General features: G+C 39.1%; 1 protein-coding gene across 2 annotated transcripts in view; it reads left to right on the plus strand.

The window, feature by feature from the left end:
* Nucleotides 1-26,125, plus strand: part of MAP2K6 (mitogen-activated protein kinase kinase 6) — a 120,890-nt gene that overhangs the window by 62,296 nt on the left and 32,469 nt on the right. Inside the window, exons 1-3 of one of the 2 annotated variants that reach the window (XM_037808853.1) lie at nucleotides 9,634-9,908; nucleotides 12,677-12,743; nucleotides 25,538-25,586. Coding sequence is in view for 1 of the 2 variants with exons in the window: in XM_037808852.1 (XP_037664780.1) it covers nucleotides 12,677-12,743; nucleotides 25,538-25,586 (116 nt within the window). In the remaining variant the exon portion in view is untranslated. Of the gene's footprint in view, nucleotides 1-9,633; nucleotides 9,909-12,676; nucleotides 12,744-25,537; nucleotides 25,587-26,125 lie in introns of those variants that run through there. The other variant, XM_037808852.1, reaches the window with a different exon arrangement.

A 26,125-nucleotide genomic window follows, 5' to 3' on the forward strand; every position in this document is an offset into this window, starting at 1 on the left:
TTCTGGTTACAGGACCAGATGCAGTGAGAGTGTTATCTGGTATTAGGCCTAGTTTGTTTGTTGATGGGTGTCGGAGAATGGGGCGGTTTCGTGGAAAGAAAATGCTATCCTTGGTATTAAGAGATTGGTGTTCTTCCAGTTGAGATGTATTTGGTTTTGTGCATTTGTTTTATTTTGAATGTTGAGGTTTCTGGAATGAAGCCAGACTCCAGAGTTTTAATAACCTTGAATGTTTAGTCTAGTCTGTGGCTGATGAGTTCTCTACCAGGAACAGAGAAGCGTCAGTTTGAGATTGACATCAGGATGGCTTTATCAGTGATCTATTAGTGGGCAAAGAGTCCTTTGTTTGATATTGAGAGTCATCAACAACACATACAAGTTTTACTATGATACAGCATCTTGCAAACAAGAGGCACTGTCATAACTTTGCAAATAGTCACTTGACTATAAACTCTCCTGCTAAAGTAATGTATACTAGGTAGGGAATATTGCTTATCAATTTCACCAGAAACCCCCTGAGAGAAGAGGTGTTGTTTATAAACACACCGCAGGGCTACTGCAGAGTAGAAAACTTTATGACCTTGTCTATAAAACCGGCTTAGTGCTCCTTTCAAATACCAGAGCACCATTTAGTGAGAAAATTAGCCAGTTTCTTAACTGAATGTTTTCAATTTTAGCATCGGGGAGACTAAAGTCCAGACAAGTTAAAAGAACTTGGGTAAAGGTCATGGCAAAATAACTTTTAGGTTGAGTCTGGTTTCCCTATGGACCTACGTCATTTCACAGTAGTTCCTGATAAACAGCTTTATAACCTGCAGTTGTTATCTGGAAACGTTGGGGCATCTGAGTTGAAGTCTCCTGAGTTGCAGGAGATTTAACCCAGGAGTTTTTCCTTTGGATCTCAGGATCTATTTAAAACCCTGGCACAGTTCAGCAATAATCCTTGTACAATTGGAAATAAGACTTGTGATGAGAAGTAATTTCAATTGAAGAACTGAACACAATTCTATTATGTGTGAAAGCCGACTACTCTCATCTCTGTAAGGTCCTTGAAATGGAGGAAATAATATTTACCCTATGTCATTGTAGTGATCATTAAATAAAATTGTTTATGCAAATGAACACTGTGATATTGAGTGCTGTAAAATAGCACAGTGTCTTGCATAGAGAAAACTCTCATTAAATATTAGTTGCTATTATTATTCTTATGAGTGGCCACCTGGTCATAAGAAATCACCTGCCAAAGACAGCAAAGTAGCTGACCTGGCAACTTTTCAGCATTCGTGTATTCAACATGTATTGATCCAGTGGCACTGGGTATATAGATGAGCTCCTTTAATCCCACCATAGTAGATCCTGTTATTCCCATTTTAAGAATGAGACTTAGCTTAATGAATTGCCCAGATCTCAGTGATGCTGTGGCTGGGACTCTTTCCACTAAGCCTCTCTTCGCAGAGTCACATTGGGTTGTTTTCCATCTTACCATATGTAACTGGATGGTCCTTTAAAATCATCTGCTATTACGTGCATAGGACAGAGCACTTTCCTCCCCTCCTCACCATGTTCCCCAATAATGAAGACCTGTGAGAGCTGCCTTTAGTAACATTCAGTTGAAATCAATGCAATAAAAACCAGCATTTTAAAGAAAATTTTATAAAACTAGTATGTCCAGGTATAATTATAATTTATCTCCTCGTATGTTTGGCTGGTCATTAAAACCAGTTTGGGGAATTTGTATAGGTTACTCTGTGGGAGTATATTTATAGCATGTAGAGCATATTCTACCCTTTCCATCACAATATTGGATGCCAGAACATAGGTAGATGAACACTCTGGTAAAGTAGGGAATTTGTGTACTTTTCTTGTGCTCAGCCTCGGAGGTTAACTGACTTACATGTTTCAAGGTGACTGCCTGGAACAATTTCCAGACTTATTACCGAAGACTAAAGAACCCTACTTCTTCTGGCACTCTGAATTATGGTGTTGCCTGAAGCAATGTTTGTTAATTATGGTGATGATGGTTTATTCAGGAGGAAAAATGCAGGGCCTCACTCTTTCTCTAGAACTGTGGAAATTCCCCCTGACGGTTACATGAGGATCTGAAATAGTATTGAAATGCGAGTCCCCTTGCATAAACCAAACCGTTTTCAAAATCAGTTGTTTGCTTTTGGAGATTAGCTTTCTCTTTTTGGAAAAGCTCATATTTAAATTTTGTGTTTTTCTTGAAGCTGTTTCTCAGTCTTCCTTTTAATTGACCATCGTGAGCCTCTAACCAGCGGTGTCACCAGCAGGAGATGTGCCCAGCCAGGAAATGATGTGGCAGAACAAAAGCAAAGGCTACCACGGTCTTGCTAGGCTGTGGTTTTTGCAAAACACGACTCTCAAAAATGAGTAACCTCCCTGGACAGAAAGGTGACTAGAAATTGCAGAAAGAGCCAAAGGGCAAAGGCTTACACTGAGGTTTTCCAGGCTGGAGGGTATGGGTTTCAGGGTGAAGAACCCTGCCATATATGTATTTTTAAATTTTACTTTGGCCATGCTTTCTTTACCCTCATGTTTCTTGTTGGAAGAGAACATGCAGAGTTTTGGAATGTGCCATGGTTCTGGGAAAAGGACTACATTTCTTTCTTAGCATTTTTCTTCTAAGATGGCATCAAGTTAGAAAGACCTGGAGGAAGCCAGCATCTTCTCTTTCTTTGTTCCAGTGAAGAGTTTCTACTAAGTAGCAGGATGGACCCATCTACCAATATCTATTTCTCCTAATTTGCAGCTAGTATCTTAACTTTGTTTCTTTTGTCCCCTTATATTGTCAAGTTGAGACTTTCCAGACTTTTGTTGAGGCCAGGGTTTAGCAAACTCCCCAAGTTTCTGTCACCAGTAGCAATCCGGGACCACCGGATGCTCTGGAATGCCAATAGCAAAAGAAGTTGAGAAGGAAATGAAAAAGAGGGATGGATGGTTTGGGAGATAATGAGGAAAAGGAGGAAGGAGAGTGAAAAGGAGACAGTAAAGGAAAGAGGAGAAAGGGAAAAATAAGAAATGCATTTGTTAAAAGAATATGATGGTTTGGGTATGATAAGAAGGACACTGACTTATCTGAATAAATGTTGAAAAGGAATTTGATAATATTCAGTGTCCATTTTAGATAACTAAACAAAATATGAATAGCTATATACTTCCTCAATGTGATAAAAATCATTCAGTTTATCTACCTAGCGGAATAGAAAAGCAACATCATTTTTTAAAGTGAAAAGCTAGAAATAGTTATCTGAAAGTCAGGATCAAGCAAGGAAATCTGCAATGACTGTGAATATTTAATATATTTTGAGTATGGCAGCCAATAGATTTCTACAAGAGGACTATACAAGAGTCAAAAACATTAAAAAGGTGGGTAAAATTAATGGAGAAACAAATGGGCTAATTAACAGATGATATTGGGACAATGGTCTAACTAGTTGGTGGAGAGGGAGGAAACCTCTTTGCCTTATGGAAATGCAGAAATCATAAAGGAATATAAAATTTTTAATTCTGTATAACAATGAAAAAAAAAAGACTCTGTGTGTGTGTGTTGCAACACATATGATAAAAGGGGCAATGTTCTTTCTTACAAATTGAACACACACAAAGCCAACCTAGTTTTAAAATGGGGAACTGGCTTGAACAATCAGTTCATGGAAGGATAAATATTGATGCCAGTAGACATATTCAGCTTCATTAAATATTTTTAAAAATGTGATTAAAAACAATGTGATACTCAAATTTACTTATCAAATTGACAAAGGTTAAAACGTGTGTTAATATCAAGTATGGTTATGGGATTATTCATTTATTTTTAAAATTTCTTTCTTTTACCATTAAGAGTTTAAGATAGCTTGCTAGGATGCATAAAATTCAGCAGGGTTACATAAATTACAAGTGATACCACTGGTGGCATAGTCTTGCCAAGCAAAAAAAGTCAAGCTGGAATCGATCAAGTTCTAACCAACAGAGAATAGGTGAATCATCACGTGATACAATCAGCAGAACCAAGTGGGGAAACTTTACAGGACAAACGACCCAATTGCTTTAACAACAACAAAAAGGTGCATGGGTTGGGGAGGGGCAATACAATATGGAGGGAGAGCCTATAGATTAAAAGAGACTTAAGAAAGGTATCAGCCTGTCACAAGGCATGGATCTAATCTTGATCTTGCTTCCAACACACCGCCATTTAAAAATATTTAAGATATATATGAGGCAGCTTGAACTTTGAACACTGACTAGGTATTAAGAAATTTTTATTTATTTGTATCGGTGTGATAGTGGTATTATGCTATGTGTTTTTAAAAATAATCAGTTTCTTTTTAGAGATATTTGGTAAAATATTTATGAAATGGTTTGATGTCTGGAAAGTAGTGGGAAACTTGATGAAGCAAGATTGGCCATGAGCTGATAATTGCTGAAGCAAAGGTGGTGAGTACATTTGCAGAGGTGGTAACTGATAATAACTGTTTTTGTTTACTTTTGCATATATATTTAAAAATGTTCCATGATAAAATATTATCAGAAAGGTAGATGAGACAGAAAGTAGGGCTACAATCCTCCCCACACACAGATTCAGAAATTAATATGAATACGAGTCTCCAATTTAGCCCTAAGCTTTTTAGTCATTGGCCTAAGAAAGGAAATGTAAGGTAACATGATTCCCATCATCCGTAGGCAGAAATAGACTGGTCATGCAGGAGAAGTCAACTCTTCCTGTTACTGAACATTTTCCCTGCTAAAAGTTTTTATAAAGAGGGCATTGGGTAATTTAATGAATTTCAGAGATGAATTTCAAAGGCCTTTTTTAAGGTTTTCGTGAACATGGGGCAGTGGCATCGTGTAGAGTGCAAGCCAGTAAAAGGAGTTAGTTGGAGCAGAGGGAAGGCAGGGTAGACCCCATATTGGTTGCATTCTAAGAAAGGTTATAGACAAAGAACGTTCCCGTGTTTTTCTTTGCAGTCTCTTGCTCTTCAGACGTCTGGTTGAATAAAAGTTGCTCCCTGTAGTTTTCCTTGGCTAGAGGTGGGGTGATCACAGTGCTGTTAAAATCATGGTCTTGGACCAGAGGGAAAAAGGAATCCACTTCTTCCAAGTAAAAAATCCAAGCCTTTAAGTCACCATTCTGCTCTTTTAACTATTAAGGAAATTTTCTGTGACTCTGTTGCTATTTTAAAAACATGCTTGTATTTTGGAAAGTATCAAAGATATTCATAAGTAAATGGGCCACATATCCATCATTCAGCTTTGATAATTACCTACACGTTGTCCATCTTATTTCATCTATATCTCCATCTCCCACCTCCCAGGCTGTTTTGCAGCAAATCCCACAATCAAAGAATCATGTTATTTCATTCGTAACCATTTCAGTGTGTATCTCGAAAAAATGAGAAAGATTTTGAAACCTAACCAAAATTCAGGTTATGAAATGATCAGAGCGTCACTAAATCCCTTTGCAACTTGCTGCCATTAAAAAAAAATTAAGTGGTATTTTTAACACCCTTGTGACTACATTTCCTTTTGATAAAGACTCATGAATGAAGCAGCATGTAAATGAGGAAGGAGATGAGCTCAGGCAGCGGGGATTCCCCTCCGAACCGCCGCCCGCCTCCCACCTTCGCTTTGGTCCTAGACCACAGCTAGAGGGCATGGCTGTGATTTGCTCTTAGGTTCTTTCAAGAGCATGTCGTCAGCACCAAATTGTTAACGTGAGAAAATAATACTTGGGCTCTACGGGGCCTACAAAAGAGCTTTCATCACGTGGAGCTGCAAGGAAGCTCTTCTGATTGCTTTCACTCTGAAATCCTGACTGTTTCCCCAGTTAGTCTACTGAGCTGCTGTCCACACGCCGGCTTCTTCTCCCTCCAGCATTCAGGGGTTCTTTGTGTCCATCACCGACTCTTTGTTAGCATCTCACTCTCTCAAAATGTTCTTGCCTTGGCTGTATGCCCTCCTCTTGCTCTTCTTATTTCCCTGCCTTATCTTCACTTGCTTGCTTGAAACCAGGATTTTATACTTAACTTGTCTGAGTTTTGGAATTGGTGTATCTCTCCCCACCACTCACCAACTGGCCCCTTGATCTGTCCTTTCTCTTTCAGTTAATTTCACCTAGACATGGAAAAGGCAGATTTTATTATTATCGTTGTTGTTGTTATTTATTTTTACTTTGCTCTGTTCTTCTGCAACCCCCTTTTCTAGTAGGTTACCAGGTTCTATAGATTATGCCTCTGCAGAGTTACACAGATGATTTACTGGCCGCGTTGCTGTGGTCTTGGCCTGTTGTCTCTTGTGCCCAGGGCTTATGCTGTACATGGGTAAGAGACGGGGTCCGGCTTTGAAGCACTCACATTCTAGTGGAAGAGATGGGTGAACAGATGGGTTCAATCATTGTAGGAGGGGAGACATTACAGATAAACCCAGGGTAGTGTGGCAGCACAAAGGAGGGGTGTTTGTTGTGCCCAGGACACTTGTGGAAGGCTTCTTAGAGAACATGCTTGATCTGAGGCTTCAAGTTCACTGGTGGAGATGGGTGATAGGGGATTCCAGGGAAAATAGGAGCAAAGGCCTGGAGGCTTCAGATATCAAAGAACACATGTATTGCACCTTGTACCATAGTTTCAAACCTCCTGCAGGTCTCTGGTAGATTGATTTTTATGATACATACATTTGGCATGATGCTACCGTACTGAAAAACATGGATGACCTATCTTTTTAAATCAGAAATTTTAAGATTATCGGGTACAGTCTTTAAGCCTCCTTTGACCCACCACTGTATTCAGGGTGCAATGCAATTACACCACACATTCTTCCTGATATTATGGGAATTGCTTTTTCTTATCCCCTGACTGTTTGAAAACAGAACTTGTATCTTAACAGATTTTTTGTTCCATGCATTGTCTATTTTGATGAATTGTTGAAAGTTTCATCTCAAAAGATATGGATAGTGCAATGAGGAGCTTAATTTGGAATTTAATTTTTACTATCCAGGAGGAATTGGTTGGTATGGAAGTGACAGAAGCCTGGGAGAGTTGGGGGAAAATGTGACTTTGTTATCATAAAGTGAGAAGTGGTTTAAAAAAAAAAAAACGAGGAAAAGCCATGCACTAGAGAGGAGCTGTCATTTCAATCAGTTGTGGAGCTCCTAAAAATATATAAATAGAATTCTGAGGACTCATTCTCAAGAGATCCTGAGTCCATGGAGCTGGAGTAGTTCCCATGGTCAGCAGGAACCAAGAGAGTAAGGTTCAGGATAGATGGGATGTTTGGAAAAAGTAATTTTAACATAAATAAAACCAGAGAGGAAGAACAGAGATGGCATCTGAAGAAAACAAGCTGCCCATACACAGGACATTCTTTTTATCCTGTCATCTAAAAATACAGGCACAGAATATGGAAGGGAGGAAAGAAACTAGTATTTATTGAGCCCCCGGTATATGCCAGGCACTGCTAGACTTTTGCACGTGTTTTGTGCCAACCAGGTCTCATATTGATCTAGGGAGATTATTGAATCACCTCCAGTTTACAAGTGTGGAAGCTAAGTTTAGGATAAGTAAGAGTTTCAAGAACACATCATTAATAATCGGCAGAGCTGTGATTTGATGTGAGGTCTTATTGATGCTTAGGTTTTGCATTTTTCCACTCCATGCTTTTTTTCCTTTTTTTTTGACAGGCTTCCATATTGCTGTCCAAAACAGTAGAAAAAGAACAACAAATACTCATTCAACAGATACTTACAATTTGTAAACACTGGGCATCATCCCTGCCATCGTGGAACTTATATTCCAGTGGGGTAGATAGAAAAACACACCACCAAGGAAATAAATAAATGAAAAAAGAATGTAATGATAGATTGCATTAAAAGATATGAGGAAAATCCATAGAAGTCTGTCATGAGGCTCTATTTTAAGAGAGTAGATATTTTAAACTAAAATGTCAGCAGTCCATTGCTATTAAATTGAGCTCATGCTGTGTTTCAGACACTACGCAAGATGCTGGGATGTGAAAGCAGGAATGTGTGGGCAGTGATCCTCAAGCAGTGCTCGGGAAGGTCAGGGAAGGTTCTCAGGGGCATGTGATAAGTGCACTGAATTTGGAAAGTGGAGTTGGAGTCAGTGAGTGGGGAATAGAGCCCTCTGGCGGAGGGGACAGCATGGGTAAGATTCGGGAGATTCATTTTGCTCCCTTGAGATCAAAATGTATGGCTTAAAATGAGCTTTTCAGCTTTTCTTCTACAAATTTTATGCAATTCCAAAGAATTTGGCATACTGGCTGGCATCTCATGGGTTTAGGAGATTCAGCAGTTTTGGGGAACTGAAGGGTCCACAACCACTCTCATATCACTGTTGTAAAGACAACTGACTCCATGCACTCTCTTTCCTCTCCCCTGCTCTGTTAGTTGCTTTGCATATGATCATTGTGATTTAATAACGTTCAGTGACACTTCTCTCCAGATTTGACTGCCAAATACCCTGGGAAATTCAGCTTAGATGCAAGTAGTAAGGAGAAGGCAGCCAAGGTCTCTAGGTTGCCAGTTGCTTGGCTAGAAATCCCATTCCTATTGGCAAACGGATTTTTAAAATAAATCTGGTGCTAGAAACACTGCCATCCTTTTGTGAAGCTGTGTCAATGATCATAAACTCTCATAATCATGCTTCCCCCCACCATACCTTGACCAAGCTGGCAAATATCTAGGCATCAGCATATTCCTAAGATGCCACCATCTGTTGATGGTGTGGGATTCTATTGCTGTTTGCGTTGGCACTGGCATCTGATCTTTGGATTTTATATAATAAGGCTCATGAGAGGAGCCCTTTGTGCTTATCCCCTCTGAGTGGGTGCTGAGCAAGAAGTCTTGCGTACCCCATCATCTTCAGTACTCTGGAAGTTAGCAAACATTTTCTGTGAGCTGGTAAATATTGTCCAACTCTTGGCAAGTATTTTCCAGTGACACTTTGCTCCAGGTCAGGATGATAATGACCCAGCTTTGGGTTAAGAAGGATTTTGCAAATAGATGTGTGCTGAGGGGCTGCAATATTTTCAGAGAAAACAGGCATGGGTGTGGCATGGGCTTATGTAATATAGTTCTCCATCCGCCCAATCAGGTGGGAGAGGCTTACCCTTTGCATGTTGTACCAATCAGAGGGCAAAGCTTGCTGAGATCTGCAGTAGTAGAGAAAATTCTCTTTTCCTGAGAAGGCCACTTACTAGCTTGTAACATAATATAGAGCCTATTGTCTTACATGGTGTGTGTGTGTGTGTGTGTGTGTGTGTGTGTGTGTGTGTGCGCGCGCACGCGTGTTTTGCTTTTGGACATAAAAAGAAAAGGCCATTTAACATAGTTTTCACTTAGCTTTAATTATTCATTTTGCTGCCTCCCATTAATTTATTTTTTTACACAGTGTTAAATGTTAGTGTCAGGTGTTGGCATTTTTCCCAGGGGAAACAGATTGCTTAGAAATAAACACAGCTGGGAACTGACCACATATTGTTTTCTTTCTTTTAAGAAATGAAAGAGGCATTTTGGGAAGGCTGGCAGAGAACCCTGTACTGTCCAGAATTCCTTTATAGATTTATTCCTCTAGGTCTGGTTGATGATTAACGTCACTCTTGGACTCTTGGGTGTCCACCTGGAGTCACCTGCCTTCCTCCTTCCTGGAGTTGAAGTTTCCTGGGAAAGTAACCGCACAGAGCTCTGCTGCAATCCGAACTTGAGAATGGGGTGGAGTCTGCCCAGTGCTGTTTGTTGCGGCTGAAGTGTGGTTCTGGGAGCTAAGTGAAGAATGGCTTCTGTGGGGTTTTCTTCTGCAGGCCCTTCTTGCAGCCTTGAAAACCCCCATGGGGTTGCTCAGGCTGGTCTGAAGAGCAGTTACTCTTTCAATGAGGGGCAAGTAAGTGAATGATGGAATCTTGGTGTGTCTTTGGGATTTTTGTTTTATTTGCTGTACCTTTTTAAATGAAGGCAAGTTATTTCCTAACAGTGTAATTCAACTAGGGTTTGGGTCTCCTGGAACTATTTTTCTTGTTGCTGTCAGGAATTGGTATGCTTTGAAATATTAGATTTAAGAAAACTTTCTTTGAAGACTATGCAGATCTCCAACTTATATATAGTCAGGGTTCAGGGACCTGGATTCAGGAGGCTGGTAATTTCCCAGGAGGCAGCAAATTCAGGATAAGCCTGATGCGGATGCACAGTGGAAAGGTGAGGTGGGGAGAGAAGCAGAGGCATTCTTTTCCCATATCCTGAAGCCTTTTTTCCTGTTTTGGTTTTATTCTTTTATTCTGGTTTTATGCTTTTGTTCTATTGTAACAAAGGTGGTTCTAAAATCTGTTAGAACAAGCTTGCTCTAAAAGGTGTTTATTGTCTCATTTATTGTTATTAGTTTTTTACTATTTCTTTGAATAGACATTTTGAAGATCTGTTGAGTTATAGTATAATAATTCATTTTGATGTTAAAGTTTTTCACAGGAGGTTTTCTCAATAAATAGCTATTTTGTTACATCTACCTCATAAGAGATGGCTGAGTCAGAAACGAAGAAGAGAGAGGTATAAGAATTTAGGAGTAACTTCTGTGTTTGGTTCATTTAAAAGGCAACTGGAGGGGTCCTTTTTTCACAAATAAAATATATTTTATTTAATCTTGCTTTGTTTTATGTGAAAGAGCTTAAGGACTGCACCTGGTGGGAAACCTGTGCATCACCTGTGTTTCTGTACTTCACCTGTACTGGAATATATGTGCACTTATCTGAACAAGCTAAAGTTGCCATGCCTCATGAGCGTATCTCATTCGAAAAACCATCCCCTGTCTATTTGACTGAAGCTATAAATGGGGATTGTGGGAATTAGGCTACATGTCTCACTGGATTCTCACACTGGATCCAGTGTCTAGAGTGGTTCTTGGCACAGAATAAAGCTCTATATATTGTCAATGACTAACCTGTCCTGTAAGACCATGTGAGCTCCAGGAGGATGGGAAAGTGAATGGTGAGTTTTGAATTTTATAAAATGTAGATAAGACCAAATAAGGAGAATGTTGAAGGAACCTTTTATAACAAAGGTGGTTCTAAAAGGGTTTCTTTACATTGATTACTGCTAAACCTGTTCTTTCTTGGCTTTATACAATTTGACATTATTAATCTAGATTGATTTTGGATTTTTAAGGGATAGAAAAAAGAGACACAATCATACATTATATTGGGCTACGATAATATGGCCAGTTCTGTCCAGGAATTTCTTAAATGGCTTATCTTTTTAAACAAGACTGTGCCGATTGTTTCTCTATATGGCTATAATTCACAGCTCTCTAAGGCATCTTAGTGCCCTTTAATCTGTATTCTCTTATTTGATTTTCTCATCAGTCCAGTGACATGGGTTTTGATGTCACATCCCCATTTTACAATTGAGGACACCAAGAATCAGATGAAAAGTGACTCCAGAGATCACTCAGTGAGTGGAAGAACCAGGTGTAAGCTGTTTTTTTAAACTCAAAATTCCATACTCCCCCATCGCATTTTCTCTGGTCATCTCTAAACCTCTTATGTTGTGGAGTAGTGGAAAGTGCTCCAGCCTGGGTGTCAGGAGAGCTGGTTCTGTGACAGTGGCAAAGTCACTGAGTCTGTGGATGTGATTTTCCCACAAGTAGGTGAGTTTCTTGACAGCTTCATAATCTCTCTCCAAAGTCTTGTCCAGGCCTTGCATCAGCTCTGCAGTGCTCACTTGCACTGTAGAGAAGAAGTGAGAAAGAAAGTAAAACCGTGGGCAGTCTCTTCAGCTCAGCTTTGGTTTCCCCAGTCGAGCCTGGAGAAACATGGGATCTCCTTGGACGGGGAGAATTTCAGGTCCTACAGGATGTGCTTTTCTCTTATCTGCTTCCTCAGCTGGCATTTCTCAGTTTGTTCTGTTTTTATTCACCAACAAAAGTCTTTGAGCCAAGCTGTCTTGTAGTTTCAGCCCAAGGAAGAACACATCAGCTTTATGTTCCCATCTGGCCTAAAAAGAAGGGATAACCTCCTTAAATCAGCCCGTCTGTTATCTTAATCCCTTTTGGAACAGGGCAATGCAAATAACTATTATCTTATCTCTCTCTCATGTTTTTAATTTGTAGCAGGTGGATGAGGAATGGGGAGGTCAAAAGAGTGTGAACATTTCATTATTACTATTATTATTTTATTATTATTATTATTATACTTCCGTGGTTAACTCTAGCAGTTGCTCACAGATCCATTAAAAAAATCTTGTGGAGCACTGAGATGAGTGACTCCATTTTACTGACATTAAAGAGAAAAGGAAAAAAAAAAAAAGCATAACCAGCACCAGCACCATCTACTGTCACCATCATTGTGTAAAAGAAGGAAACAAAGGAGGAAAGAAACTCTCAGCAGGGAGAAAAGGCAGGTCTTCCCAGAAGAAAAGAATTGGCATTCTTGCTCTGACATTTTCACCCTGGACTAGTAACAACCTCATCCATAACCTCATTCTGCATTTGAGAGGATCTGCTCTGCCTGCTGTTTGTCACTTACAGACTTCCTGTGTAGGAAATGGAGTTCTGAATGGGGAGATAAGGGCTGCATGCCCAGGTCAGCTTTTTTCCTTCTGTTGCCAGGATCAGTTGCTCAGTGATTTAGATCTTAACTTTCTCTTTACATCTTTTCCCCATAGGCAAGAAGCGAAACCCTGGCCTTAAAATTCCAAAAGAAGCCTTTGAACAACCTCAGACCAGTTCCACGTAAGTTTGCAAAGTTCATCATCTAGCATTTCTCAGATTTCCAGGGAGTGGGGGTTCATTTTTGGATTGATGAGCAGTGCCTTGACTTTGGAAATAGTTGTTAGAAAGAAGAGCTCTTGAGGGGGTTAGCGATTGACTCACCATTTTGAGGCTGGCAATAATCGCTCAGCCAGGCAGTGTTTATTAAATGTGTAGCTTGGGATACAGGGTCTCAAATTAGTGCTTGTGTGTGAATTGGGTGTCACAAATACCTTTTGGCAAATGGGGTCCTGCGTAACAACAGATGGATCCCGGGACGTGGACTCTCTTGCCTTTTCCCCGTGGATTTGAGCAGACAAGCCAATCCCTGTGCGAACACAACTATAAAACTCTGGTTGAGATGGAAAGATGGGACTTGGTGAGGCTCCAGCATTCTGACACCAAAATTCTGTTCTAAGAGAGCTATGTAAACAAGGGGCACAACAAGGTTCTTTAATTAGCTTGAGGCTTTGGCCCAAATCCCTAAGTGAATTCAAATCCTGTTGTAGCAGGACTCCCCCTCCTCGACCTCCCCTTGGTTTCTTTGTCTAACTGCGGGGGTGTTTTATCGTTGTGGTTCGCACAGGGATTGGCTTCTCTCCAGCTGGAGGTGACATTACCTAGCAAAGATGTGCATGAGAACAATGGAAATTCCAAGGAAACAAATGACTATAGAAGGGTAGGAGAGACAGAGCAAGTCCAACGAGAGGGCATCCTAATGGAAGCTTGGGTTTTTAAAGCTTTTGCTCATCTCTCCGAAAGTGCCTTTGTAAAGATTTTTTTTTTTAATCTAAACTGTGATCCATCCTATCAGAAAGCACACCCCTAGTGTGCTAGTAAATATGGTCTTATCTGTTGTAAAACTTTGCTGAGGCCACTAGTCCTTGCATTCTGTGTGGCAATATAAAGAACCTTTCCAGCAGAGGGTTGTTTTTTGGGGTTCTGGACTTTGAGGGGCCAAACTCAAGTTAAAGGGCTCCCTTCAAAAGGATCTGCACAAGTATGTTCTTTCCATGCCTAGTATTAAGACTTTCTTCTGGGTCCCTCTTAATTATTGGTCGTTTATTTATTTTTTTCCTCCCCTATGGGTCTGTGAACTGTGGAATTAGTAATTTTTCCTCTCTGGTTTCTTGAAAGCTTAGAATCTGATAGTGGCCTATCCGTGTGGCCTGTATAGGACATTATAGAATACATTTTCTAACTTTTGATTTTGAAATAAATCTAGATGTTTTTAGATATTTATTTGTCAACCATGTATCTTCTTCAGTGAAATGCCTGTGCGTGCCTTTTGCCCATTTTCTAATTAGATTTGTTTTTTCATGTTGACTTTTGAGAGTTCTTTATATAGTCCATATACAAGGACTTTGTCAGATAGGTGATTTGAAAGTATTTTGCCCAGCCCATAATTTGTCTTTCATCCTTTTAACAGGGATTCTGCCGAACAGAAGTTTTTTTTCTTAATTTTAATGAGGCTCAATTTATCAATTATTCTTAAATCTAAGAACTCGGCCTAGTTCTAGGTCCTGAAGATGTTTTTCTATTCTCTTTATGAGAAGTTTTATAGTTTTACATTTTACATTAAAGTTCATGATCTGTTTTGAGTTAATTTTTGTACAAGGTGTGAGGTTTAGGGTGAGTTTGTTTATTTATTTTTTCGCTGATGGATTTCCAGTTACTCCAGCACTATTTGTTGAAAAGGTCACCCCTGTTACATTGAATTCTTTTGCTCCTGTGTCAAAAATTAAGTGGGCATGTTTGTGTGGATCGATTTCTGGATTCTGTATTCTCGTGCACTGGCCTGTGTGTCTGACTTCTCCAAGGACCACTATATAGAAAGCCTTGACATTGGAAAGAGTGATTCCTCCCACTTCATTCTTCATTTATGAAGTTGTTTTGGGGTCTTTCTCTTTTTATATAAGTTATGGAATATATGCCTATGTCCACAAGGAAATTTGCTGAGATTTTGTTAGGGATTGTGTTTAAGCTATTGATCAATTTAGGGAAAACTGACATCTTTGCCATGTTGAGTCTTCTAATCCTGAACTTGGTATGTTTCTCCAAGTATTTAGGTTTTCATTGATTTTTTCCATTAGCATTTTATAATTTTTATCATTCAAATCCTCTGCATATTTTGTTAGATTTATACCTAAGTATTGCATTTTCTTGGAAGCAGTTTTAAATGATACTGCACTTTTGATTTTGGTTTCTACTTGTTCATTGTTGGTTGATGGAAGTCCATTCAGTTTTTGCATGTTGATCTTGTATACTGTGGTCTTACTGAACTTATTTATTAGTTTTGGGAGTTTGTGTTGTGTGTGTGTGTGTGTGTGTGTGTGTGTGTGTGTAGACTCCTTAGGGTTTTCTTTGTAGACCATTATTCTTTCTGAAAATAAAGAGTTTTATTTCTTCCTTTCCAATCTGTATTCCTTTAATTTCTTTTTTGCCTTATTGCAGTTATTCTTCTTAAAGAATAAGAATGTCTAATGCCATGCTAAATAAGATTGATGAGAGTGGGCATTCTTGCTTTGTTCCTGTTAAAAGCAAATTATTCTATCTTTCACCCTCAACTATGATGCTCGATGTAGGGTTTTTGTAGTCACTGTTTGACTACAAAACAGTATTGAATAACTTCCCCTCTATTCCTAGGGTACTGAGAGTCTTTATAATGAATGGGTGTTGCATTTTGTGAGATGTTTTTTTCTGCATGAATTGATAGGACCACATATGATTTTTCTTCTTTATCCTGTTGATATTGTGGATTAACTAAATTCATTTTTGAATATTGAACCATTCTTGCATATTTGAAAATAATCTCACTTAGTTGTGGGATATATATATATTTTGTACATTGTTGGATTCTATTTGCCAAAATTTTGTCAGGGATTTTTACTTCTAACTTCAAGAGGTGTACTGGTCTTTTGTGGGGTTTTTTGGTGCTTTTTTTCTTGTTTCTGATATTAAGGCAATATTGAACTCATAAAATGAGATGGGAAATATTCCTTCTATTTTCTGCTAGAGATTGTGTCAAATTGGTGTTAATTCTTTGAATATTTGCTAAAATTCTTGAGTAACTGTCTGGACCTGGTTATTCCTTGCTTTTTAATTACAAATTCAATTTCCTTAATAGTTATAGTACTATTACAGGTTATCTGTTTCATCTTGGCTGAGTTTCGGTAGTTTGCTATATTTAAGGAATTGGTTTATTTCTCCTAATTATTCTTTTATCATCATTTTAATGGCTATGGGATATGTTGTTACAGCCCTTAGTTTATTCCTGATATTAGTAATTTGTGTCTTTTTTTTTAAGATCTTTTTCAGTTTTGCTAGAAGTCTGTCAATTTTTTTCATTTTTTTTTTTAAAGAACTAGGTTTTTTTTTTTTTCCCTCTCCTAATTTCATTGATTTCTGCTCTTAACTATTATTATTTTATTGGGATATATTTTTATATCAATTACTCAGCTATTTTATATCTCTTTCCTTTTTATACTTTAACTTCTTTCAATTTATATTAATGTTTTGCATTATGATGTTTTGGAAGCTACTTTAAATCCTTCTTGATATAAACAAATGACTAAAAGCCCATATAAAGATAAAAGTAGTGCTTTATGTTGTTCCCTCAGGCAGAATACAGATATACTTTGAATGTACATTTTTGTGTCTCTGTGTAAAGCCAAGGGCATTACTTCATTATAATAAGCGATACCACTTGATATTGTTAATAGTGTTCTTAATATTGTTTTAAATATTGTTAATGTTGTTTTCAATATTGGTAGTATAATTGTTATATTGTTATTATTAACTTAATGTTATTGTTATTTTAATTATATTGTTATTATTAACTTAATATTGTTGTTATTGTTATTATTATTTTAATACTGAGACTTAAATTTGTGTTCCTAAAGGAGTGACTTCTACTTTTTGTGTTTTTATTGGCAGTTATTTGAGGCTGCTTGGTGATTTGTTCATTGATACTCTGCTTCCTTCTGCTGTGCTACACAAAAATAAATAGCCTGGGACAGAATCCATTCTCCTTAGTTCAGTGTGTGTGGTCTCTCTGCTTGAGTTCTTTCCTCGAGTTATTGATGCCATTGTGTCTTTGGCTCAGATTTCTGAACCATACCCTCACATGATTGACACTAATTCTAAATTGATTCTGTGCTAGTCGGTGTTATTTTATTTAGCTCTCACAAGAAACTCGGGAAGCAATTGTTTTTACTCTCATTTTACAAGTGAGAAAACAGAGCTGTACAAGGGTCTGATGCTTTGACCAAAGCAAAGGAGCACAGCTTGGTGGGGAAGAGTTGAGGCTCTGCAGCCTGATGAGTAGGTTCATATTTGGGATCTGTCCTCTTTAGTCGAATATCTTAGGCAATTTATCCAACCCCACTAAACCGCGGTTTCCCCTTCTGAAGAATGGGAATAAACAGCGTGGTTAATAGGAGGATTAGATGTCATAATTCACGTTAAGTGTTTAAACATAGTGCTTGTTACACAGTAATTATTCAATGCATGGTAGCTCCAAGTATTATTATTATTATTACTGCAAAATCTCTAAGTGAGAGAAGTGGCATATAAATCCAGGGCCCTCTGACACCTTAGTCTGTGCTCTTGACCACACACTTGGCTGGTAGATTCTTTCACCAAACAGCCCAGGGCTCCTGGAGTGAGAGGCAGGGTTCTTCACCTTAGTGCTTGAGAGACTTTCATATATGGCTCTGGGTTCCAATCTCACCTTCTCTTTGAACGATGTTATTTAGCCCCTCTGATGTTAATTTCTTCACTTAAAATAGAGGTATTAAAAACCCTTAGGATTGTGAAAATTAAAGGAGATGAGTTATGTAAAGTCATGCTTCTGGTGTTGTTTAATAGTAGGCAATTGTAGGCAGCGTAAATGTAGGTGCTTGAGGGGGTGATGTCATCAACATGGCGACGTAAACAGCTACTGAAAACTCCTCTCCAGAGAGTCAATGAAAAGAAAAGACAATTCTGAATTGTTGAAATCTGGAGGAGGATATAGACTAGAGAAGGACCCTGCAGATGCTGAATTGAAGAAAGAGAAGAAAAATCAGGTAGGAATCTTCCGTCCCAGACCAGCTGGTCCTCTCCCCTCCCCCTCACTCGGGCTCAGTATGGGAAAGGCACAGAATCAGCAGACGGGACCCTCCCACCAGGGACACAGATTTAAAAACCCCTCACAACAGAGAGGCATACTTCCATTGTTTGAAGACCCAGGGAACAGGGGAGGACATTTCAAGGCCCAGGTCACTGAGGGACAAAGAGCCTGAGAAGACGTGGACAAAGACTGTGTTTCCAGTCCTGGGTCTAAAAACCCTTGCCCCACCTTGGAGGGAAGCAGCAGCTGGCAGTCGTTTCCTTGCCTTGGGGACGGCTAGTGTACTGGGTCACAGAGGGGATACTCTGTCACAGGTGGAGCCCCACATTGAGCCAGATTTTGACCAGCAAAGTGAGGACATAGGAATCCCACCCTTTCAGCTCACCTGTGCAGACACAGCCGGTGCTCAGAGGCAAAGCAGTGTCTGAGGACAATTAAGTTACTGAACAGCACTTCTGCTGGACAGTCCAGAAAATGCAAGGGAGTAGGAACACTTTTAAAAAGTTGCTGCCGAACCTTTATTATGACTACAGGAGCTGGTCTACACACCCTGCACAGAAACCCAGCCCTGTTTTGGCTGAGAAATACAGACAACCCAATTGTTAAAGCAGGGCTCTAAAACAAACCCAGGTCTTGCTGGTCGGCAGAAAACAGAGCACCACTGGAAGCCAGAAGATCTATGTTACCACACACAGTGAATTTGTTGGGCTCCCAGTGCCTACCTTCCATCCCTGTGGCAGGCCACAATGGGTGCCTGATGTGGGGGGAAAATTGCAGGGCAGAGCCAATCTAACAACTGGTCAGCAAGAGAAACAAAGAAATATAGAGATTAGAGAAAATCAACAAGAAAACCCAAGGCAAAAGAGAGAAAACAACTTCCAGAATAAACTAATCAAGAAAATCAGATGCCTAGACAGCAAAAAATCATGAGCCACATCAGGAAACATGAGCATATGGCCCAGTCAAAGAAACAAACTAACACCTCAGCTGAGATTCGAGAGTTGAAACAGCTAATTAAATGTGTTCAAACAAATCTTCTAAATCAAATCAACGAGTTGAAAGAAAATGTGACAAAAGAGATGAAGGATATAAACAAGACACTGGGTGACCATAAAGAAGAATTTGTAGGCTTGTAAAAACAAATGGCAGAACTTATGAGAAAGAAGGGCTTGACAGAAGAGATGAAAAACACAGTGGAGACATACAACAGCAGACACGGAGAGGCAGAAGAAAGGATTACTGAACTAGGGGACAGGACATCTGAAATCCTACACACAAAAGTACAGATAGGGAAAAGAATGGAAAAATATGAGCAGGGGCTCAGGGAACTGAATGATAACATGAAGTGTACGAATATACATGTTATAGGTGTCCCAGAAGAAGAAGAGAAGGGAAAAGGGGCAGAAAGAATAATAGAGGAAATAATGAATGAAAATTTCCCAACTCTTATGAAAGACATAAAATTACTTACTAATCAGACACTTACTAATCAGATTGTCAAATGTCAAAGACAAAGAGAGAATTCTGAAAGCAGCAAGAGAAAAGCAATCCATCACATGCAAGGGAAGCTCAATAAGACTGAGTGTGGATTTCTCAGTAGAAACCACGGAGGTGAGAAGGCAGTGGTATGATATATTCAAGATACTGAAAAAGAAAAACTGCCAAACAAGAATTCTATATGTGGCAAAACTGTCCTTCAAAAATGAGGGGGAGTTTAAAATATTTACAGATAAACAGACACTGAGAGAGTTCGTGAACAGGAGGCTCCTCTACAAGAAATACTAAAGGGAGTGCAACAGACAGGAGAAGAGAGGAGAGCAAGGTTTGGTAAAAGAGTGTAAAAATGAAGATACCAGGAGAAAGAAAGAGGGTAAAGATCGGGCATTTGATGCTGAAGGAGTACAGAATGTTTAACAGGATTGATTGTATAGATCCAGAAATGGATAGCAAAATACTGGGTGATGGTAGCACAATATTTTAAGTACACTGAAAAAAGATTACTGTGAGTACGGTTGAAAGAGGAAGGTTAGGAATGCTAGGAACCTGTAGGACACCAGAAGGAAAGATAGAAGATAAAGACTGGGGTGGTATAACTTAGTGAAACCTGGAGTGGTCAGTGATTGTGATTAAATGTACAAATATAAGAATGTTTTTATATGAGGGAGAACAAATGAATGTCAACTTTGCAAGGTGTTGAAAATTGGATGGTGTTGGGGAATAAATACAATCAGTGCAAACTCGAGTCTGTAGTTAACAGTAACGTAATATGCTTCCATTAATTGTAACAAAGGCAATATAACAAAGCTAAATGCCTGTAAGATGGGGTGGGGGAGTGGATATAAGGGAGGGGTATGGGATTCTTGGCATTGGTGGTGGTGTCTGAACTTTCTATTTTCTTTTCTTTTTGTCTTTTTTTTTAGTCATTTTGTTTGTTTGTTTTTCTTTTTTCCCCTCTTCCTCTTTTTTTTTTGTGGAAGAAATGGAAATGTTCTCATATAGATTGTGGTGATAAATGCATAACTGTGATTATACAGGGAACCACTGATTGTTTACTTAGGAGGGAATATGGTGTGTGAATAAAACTGTCTAAAAAATAAACAGAGGGATACAAGTGCTGGAGAAAATGTGGAGAGAGGGAGGTAATGTGCCCGGCCCTGGACAGAACACAGTGTCAACTAATCTCTGTTTGTGGGAAAGTAGAATGGTGCAGCCCATCTGGAGAGCAGTGTGGTGGTTCCATAGGAAGCTAAGCATGGGGTTGCCAAATGGGCCTGCAACCCTATTATTGGGTATATACTTGGAAGAACTGAAAAGAGGGACACAAATGGACATTTGTACAGTGAGGCTTATGGTGGCAGTATTCATGATTCGCAGTGGATGGAGGTGGCCTAGGGATACAGCAATTGATGTATGGAATGACAAACTGTGGTGAATACATACAATGGAATATTGAGCTGCTACAAGAAGGAATGAAGTTGTGAGGTGAATGGACATTGAAGACAGTATATTGAGTGAAATATACCAAAAATGCAAATACAAACATTATAATGCCTCACTAATATGGACTAACTTTAATGTGAAAACTCTGAGAATTGGAATCTGAATGCATGGGTTGTCAGGGGAAGGCTTATTGTAAAGTTTCCTAGATTGTAAGCTCCTCCAGCAATCACATCTATTCCTGAGTTGTAAGGGCTATTTCTAAATTCTTGGATGTTGAGCTTTTTGTGTGTAACCTGGTCAGTCCCTGGAACATTGGGTATCTGTGTGGCACCTAAGACTCAGAGCCAGAGTTTGGCAGCTATGAATGTCAGCATTATCCCATACAGCAAATGTTAAAGAGTCTGAAAAAGAGATCAGACTTCAATTAGAGATATGAACAAAATGGACTTGGATAGGGCTAAGGTAAATGAGACTAAAGCGTAAAGGATGACATGAACAGTGTTTTAGAACTTCAACTTCTGTGTGAGACCAAAGGAACAGATGTTTACTAGGTGCAAAATCTGTATTTTTTGTAGCACACCATATCATTTAACTTGTATGGTCAGTTTATTCAAATACCATGAACTTTGAATAGGGAGTGAAATCTGGTTGGTTTGTACAGATTAGTGTGAAACCCCAGTGTATCCCAGAGTAATTTGGGCAGAGAATAAAAATGTATTTGCAGATCTCCCTTGAGGGACTGGGGGAAAATGTGGGAAACATTAAATTTCCAGCTGGGGAATTACTGATCATCTTACAAGCATTGAGAACTACCAATTTAGAAGGCTGAGCCCTCAATCTTAGGGCTTACCCTTCTGAAGTTTGTTACTACAAGGGAGAGGCTAAGCCTTCTTAAAATTGTGCCTAAGAATCACCCTCAGAGAACCTCTTTTTTGCTCAGATGTGGCCTCTCTCTTTAAGCCGACTTTGCAGGTAAACTCACTGCCCTCCCCCTACATGGGGCATGACTCCCAGGGGTGTAAATCTCTCTGGCAATTGGGACCTGACTTATGGGGATGAGTTTGGCCCTTGGCATCGTGGGTTTGAGAAAGTCTTCATGTACCAAAGGGGGGAAGAGAAATGAAAGAAAATAAAATATCAGTGGCTGAGAGATTTCAAGTGGAGTTGAGAGGTCATTCTGGAGGTTATTCTTATGCATTATATAGATATCCCTTTTTAGTTTTTAGTGTATTGGAATAACTAGAAGGAAATTCCTAAAACTGTTGAACTGCAATCCAGTAGCCTTGATTCTTGAAGACGATTGTATAACTGTATTGCTTACACTGTGTGACTGTGTGATTGTGAAAACCTTGTGGCTCCCACCCCTTTTATCCAGTGTATGGACAGATGAGTAGAGAAATGAGGAAAAAAGTAAATGAATAATAGGGAGGGATGGGGGTATGGGATGTTTTTGGTGTTCATTTTTACTTTAATTTTTATTCTTTTTCTTTTTTTTGTGGTAATGAAAATGTTCAAAAATTGAATGTGGTGATGAATGCACAACTTTATGATGGTACTGTGAATGATTGCTTGTCTACTGTGGATGATTGTTTGGTTTGTGAATATATTTCAATAACATTGAATTTTTTAAGAAGTAGGTGCTTAATAAATGTTCAATTTATTAACTGTTGAATAAATTAAATAGTAATTATTATAATGACCAGTGAACTGATCATTCATTAGAATGAAAAATAAATAGTAATTATGATAGACAGAAATCTGGTTATTTATATAAAAAACAAACAGTAGGTGACCTTTGGAATACCTTTGGCCTTCCAGGGGAAGAATTTTATAATAAACTTAGTTCTTTCCTCAGGGGAGTAAAACATTGAATACATGACAGCATCCTCCCACAGTATAAACCTCTTGCAGTGTTTCATTGCCCCCGGCAAGCTAATGTGCCTGTCCCTGGACAGAACACAGTGTCAACTAATCTAATCCGTGTTGTCAGTCTTGGACCCTTGAGTTGATGCTTTTGGCAGACTTGATGAGCCCGAGGCTTGGGTGTGTTGATCATTTTCTTTAGAGGAAGGAGCGAGTGTTGGGAGCAGGTTCCTTGGATTCATTCAGGCTTGGACTAAAATCATGGCTTCACCACTTGGCAGTTTTAAACTGGGACCAACCTAGTTAAACCCTATGCCAAACAGTTTCTCTTCTGGAACATGGAGATAATGATACCCATAGTTTTTATTTGTTTGCTTGTTTTGTTTTTAGAATTAAATGAGGTGCACGTAAAGCACTTAGCCTAGTCCTCAGCATAGTTCCTTCCTCCCGTAACAAACTATCACAAGCTGGGTGGCTTACAGTAGCAGGAATTTGTTGTCTCATGGTTCTAGAGGATGGAAATCTGAAATCAGGGTGTCGGCAGGGCTGGCTGCCACTGAAGTCTTCAGGGTTTTAGTGGAGGCTGTCCTGGCCAGCCGTGGTGTCCTCTGCCTTGGTCCTCACACGGCGTTCTCCCTCTTTCTGGATGCTTGTGCAAATATCCTCTTATAAGGACACCAGTCAGTTATATTGGATTAGGCCCACCCTAATCCAGTTTGGCTTCATTTTAACTAATCACACCTTCAAAGATTCTGTTTCCCAATAGGATCACATTCACGGGACTTGGAGGTAGGTCTCGAACATGCCTTTTTGGGGGACGCAAATCAGTCCAATTCAGGCTGAATCTAGATTTTGATGACCTGAGTTTTCTTTTCAGCTCTCTTGACTACCCTAACTTTTCTGGGCCTCGTTTGTCTCCATCTAGAAAATGGCACAGTCCTCTCTTAGAGGTGTAATGCAAGGTTAGGATAGAACTGGGTGAGCAAACTTTTTTGGTAAAAGGCCAGATAGTAAATATTCTAGACTGTGCCAGGCCAAATGGCCTCTGTTGGATATTCTTTGTTGTTTGTTTTTACAACTGCTTAAGCTTGTAGAAATTATTCTTATTTCTAGCTCAGCCACAACTTATCGTTTTCCAGCCCTGGGTGTAGAATGCTAGACTGTCAGACCTGGAAGTGATCTTATCCAATGTCCTTTATTGGATGGGCGAGAAAATGGTGGTGGTCCCAAGTAATTAATGACCTTTCTGCTGCTTCATGCTTTTAAAAGGAAGGGTACTAATTAATTGCAAAATATTTTTTATTGTTTTTATTAGTCACACGTTTCAAGTCATGTTGGCTTACATGTCCCACAGAAATTAATACAAAGTGAAGAAAAATAGTTTTGACTTTTTTAAGAATGAGAAATTAGGATTTTAGAAATATTACCTCTGGAAAGCTTTTCTGAAGAAAAATTCCCAAGTCAGAAACATAAAATACATTAAAAACATCATCTCTAATTTTTTCATGTGTGTGTGTGGGGGGTGGGTGGTGAGGGTGTGTTTTATCTGTCTGCCTTCCAGCCCATGGGAGTATTTTATTCGTATCAAAGGGAGTTTGAGGTGAGGCAAGGCTTGCAATTAATACCTTAGATATATATTTTTTTATATCTGCATTTATATTCCTACTTCCCTTTTATTTTATTAATTTGTTTAGTTTCAACAAAAGGGATGTAGTCAGAATATATTAAGGTTTGGAAAAATGTCATTGGCTAAGGATTCTTTTCTTTTTCTTTCATTCTCTACCCTCCCTCCCTTCCTTCTTTCCTTTCTTCCATTTTCTTTTTTATCTCTCAAAGACAGTTCTGACCGGGAGACCTGAGTTTTCATCTTTTGGTTGTCCTGTGTTCTGTCAGCGCAGGGGTTCTTTTGTCATTAGCCCTGATGGCTCTGTTTGTTTGATTGTATTGACAGCTATTACTTTGGTCATGATACTTTGGGTGCATTTATTTCAAGGAAATGCTTTTCTAGGCCTCCCAAGCCAAAGCCAAAGAACTTTCTTGTCCATGATTGATAATCAACTGAGGTAGCACTGAAGTAGTAGCAATAAATGCACATGAGGAGACCATGTGTTTTCTCCCATGGGGACATTTAAAAATCGGCAAACCACTGGCTCCGAAGACCCTCAGGTAGTGTGTACTGGACAGCTACCACTGACCTTGCTTAGGTAGCCTGGTCGAGTAGAAAGCAGGCTAACTGGGAATCGGGATCTGGGTGAGTTGTGTGACTTTGGACAAATCACTTCACCTCCCTGTACCTTCTTCCATCTATAAAGGAAAGGGCTAGATTTGAAATTCCTGTGTTTCTATGAATTTTATGAGTTAACAAAATCATATACTGATTATCATTCCTTTTTAAAACAATTGTGAAAAAAAGGTGAAATAGTTGAGCATATTGTTATTCTTGGATGAGAGAAAAAAGTTTGAGGCTTACTACCATATTACAGTTATCTACATGATTATATATATATGACTCATATTTATTGGATATTTACATTGGTAAGCATTTTACTTGGAATATCTAACTTAATACTCATTCCTACCCCATGAAGTTGGTGTGCTAATACCTCCATGTTAAAGAAGAAATGGAAACTCAAAGAGATTAAATAACTTATTTGAGCTCATACTGCTTTTAAGTGAGAGGTAGAATTTAAATCCGAATATATTTTATTTTAAATCCCATGCTTTAACACTCTTATCCTGGTTTCTTTTTCTCACAAACTTGTACCTTATTCCTAAGGAAAATTCTCTCCAGTCACGTAGGGCTTAGGAAGGACATATTTGCCAAAACATCTCATGTTTTTCTTTTCCCCCTTCTTTTTAGGCCCCCTCGAGATTTAGACTCCAAGGCTTGCATTTCTATTGGAAATCAGGTGAGAAAAATCATGCTTACTAGTTAATACCATGGTGATTTTTTATGTATACTTTCTGACTGGCCGTTGAAAGGTGTATTTTCTGTAACCTGCTGTCAGGTGGTGGGTCAAAAATGGTTTGAATTTAAAGGGAAGTGGTATGCAGAGCTCTTGCTGTTTTGAATGGTGAATTGAAATTAGGCTGTTGTGGTCCTGATATTAGGCTGATTAGGTCCCTATGGCTGTTTGGGGAGAGAAGATGATTCTCTTTGAAGGGCATTTGTCAAAGCCCAAACATAGATCTAGTTATTAGTTGGCAAAATGGATTATATGTGTCATTAAGGGCACATGGCTAAGGAACCTCTGTGTAGCTAGCTTAAACTGAGCAATTTGGAAGCTGAGTTGGAGTTGAACAGGCCTTCCAAGAATCTCCACGTTGCCTGTGACAAGCAGGTGGTGCATGGTGGGAGCCTAAACATCCCTAGGGCTTCCTGCAGGTTCTTGCTTTCAGTAGCTGCTTTGATATCCTAGAAAGCTTCTGGCTCAGAAATAATCTTAGG

This window comes from Choloepus didactylus, chromosome 18 (assembly GCF_015220235.1).
Source record: "Choloepus didactylus isolate mChoDid1 chromosome 18, mChoDid1.pri, whole genome shotgun sequence".
NCBI lineage: Eukaryota > Metazoa > Chordata > Mammalia > Pilosa > Megalonychidae > Choloepus > Choloepus didactylus.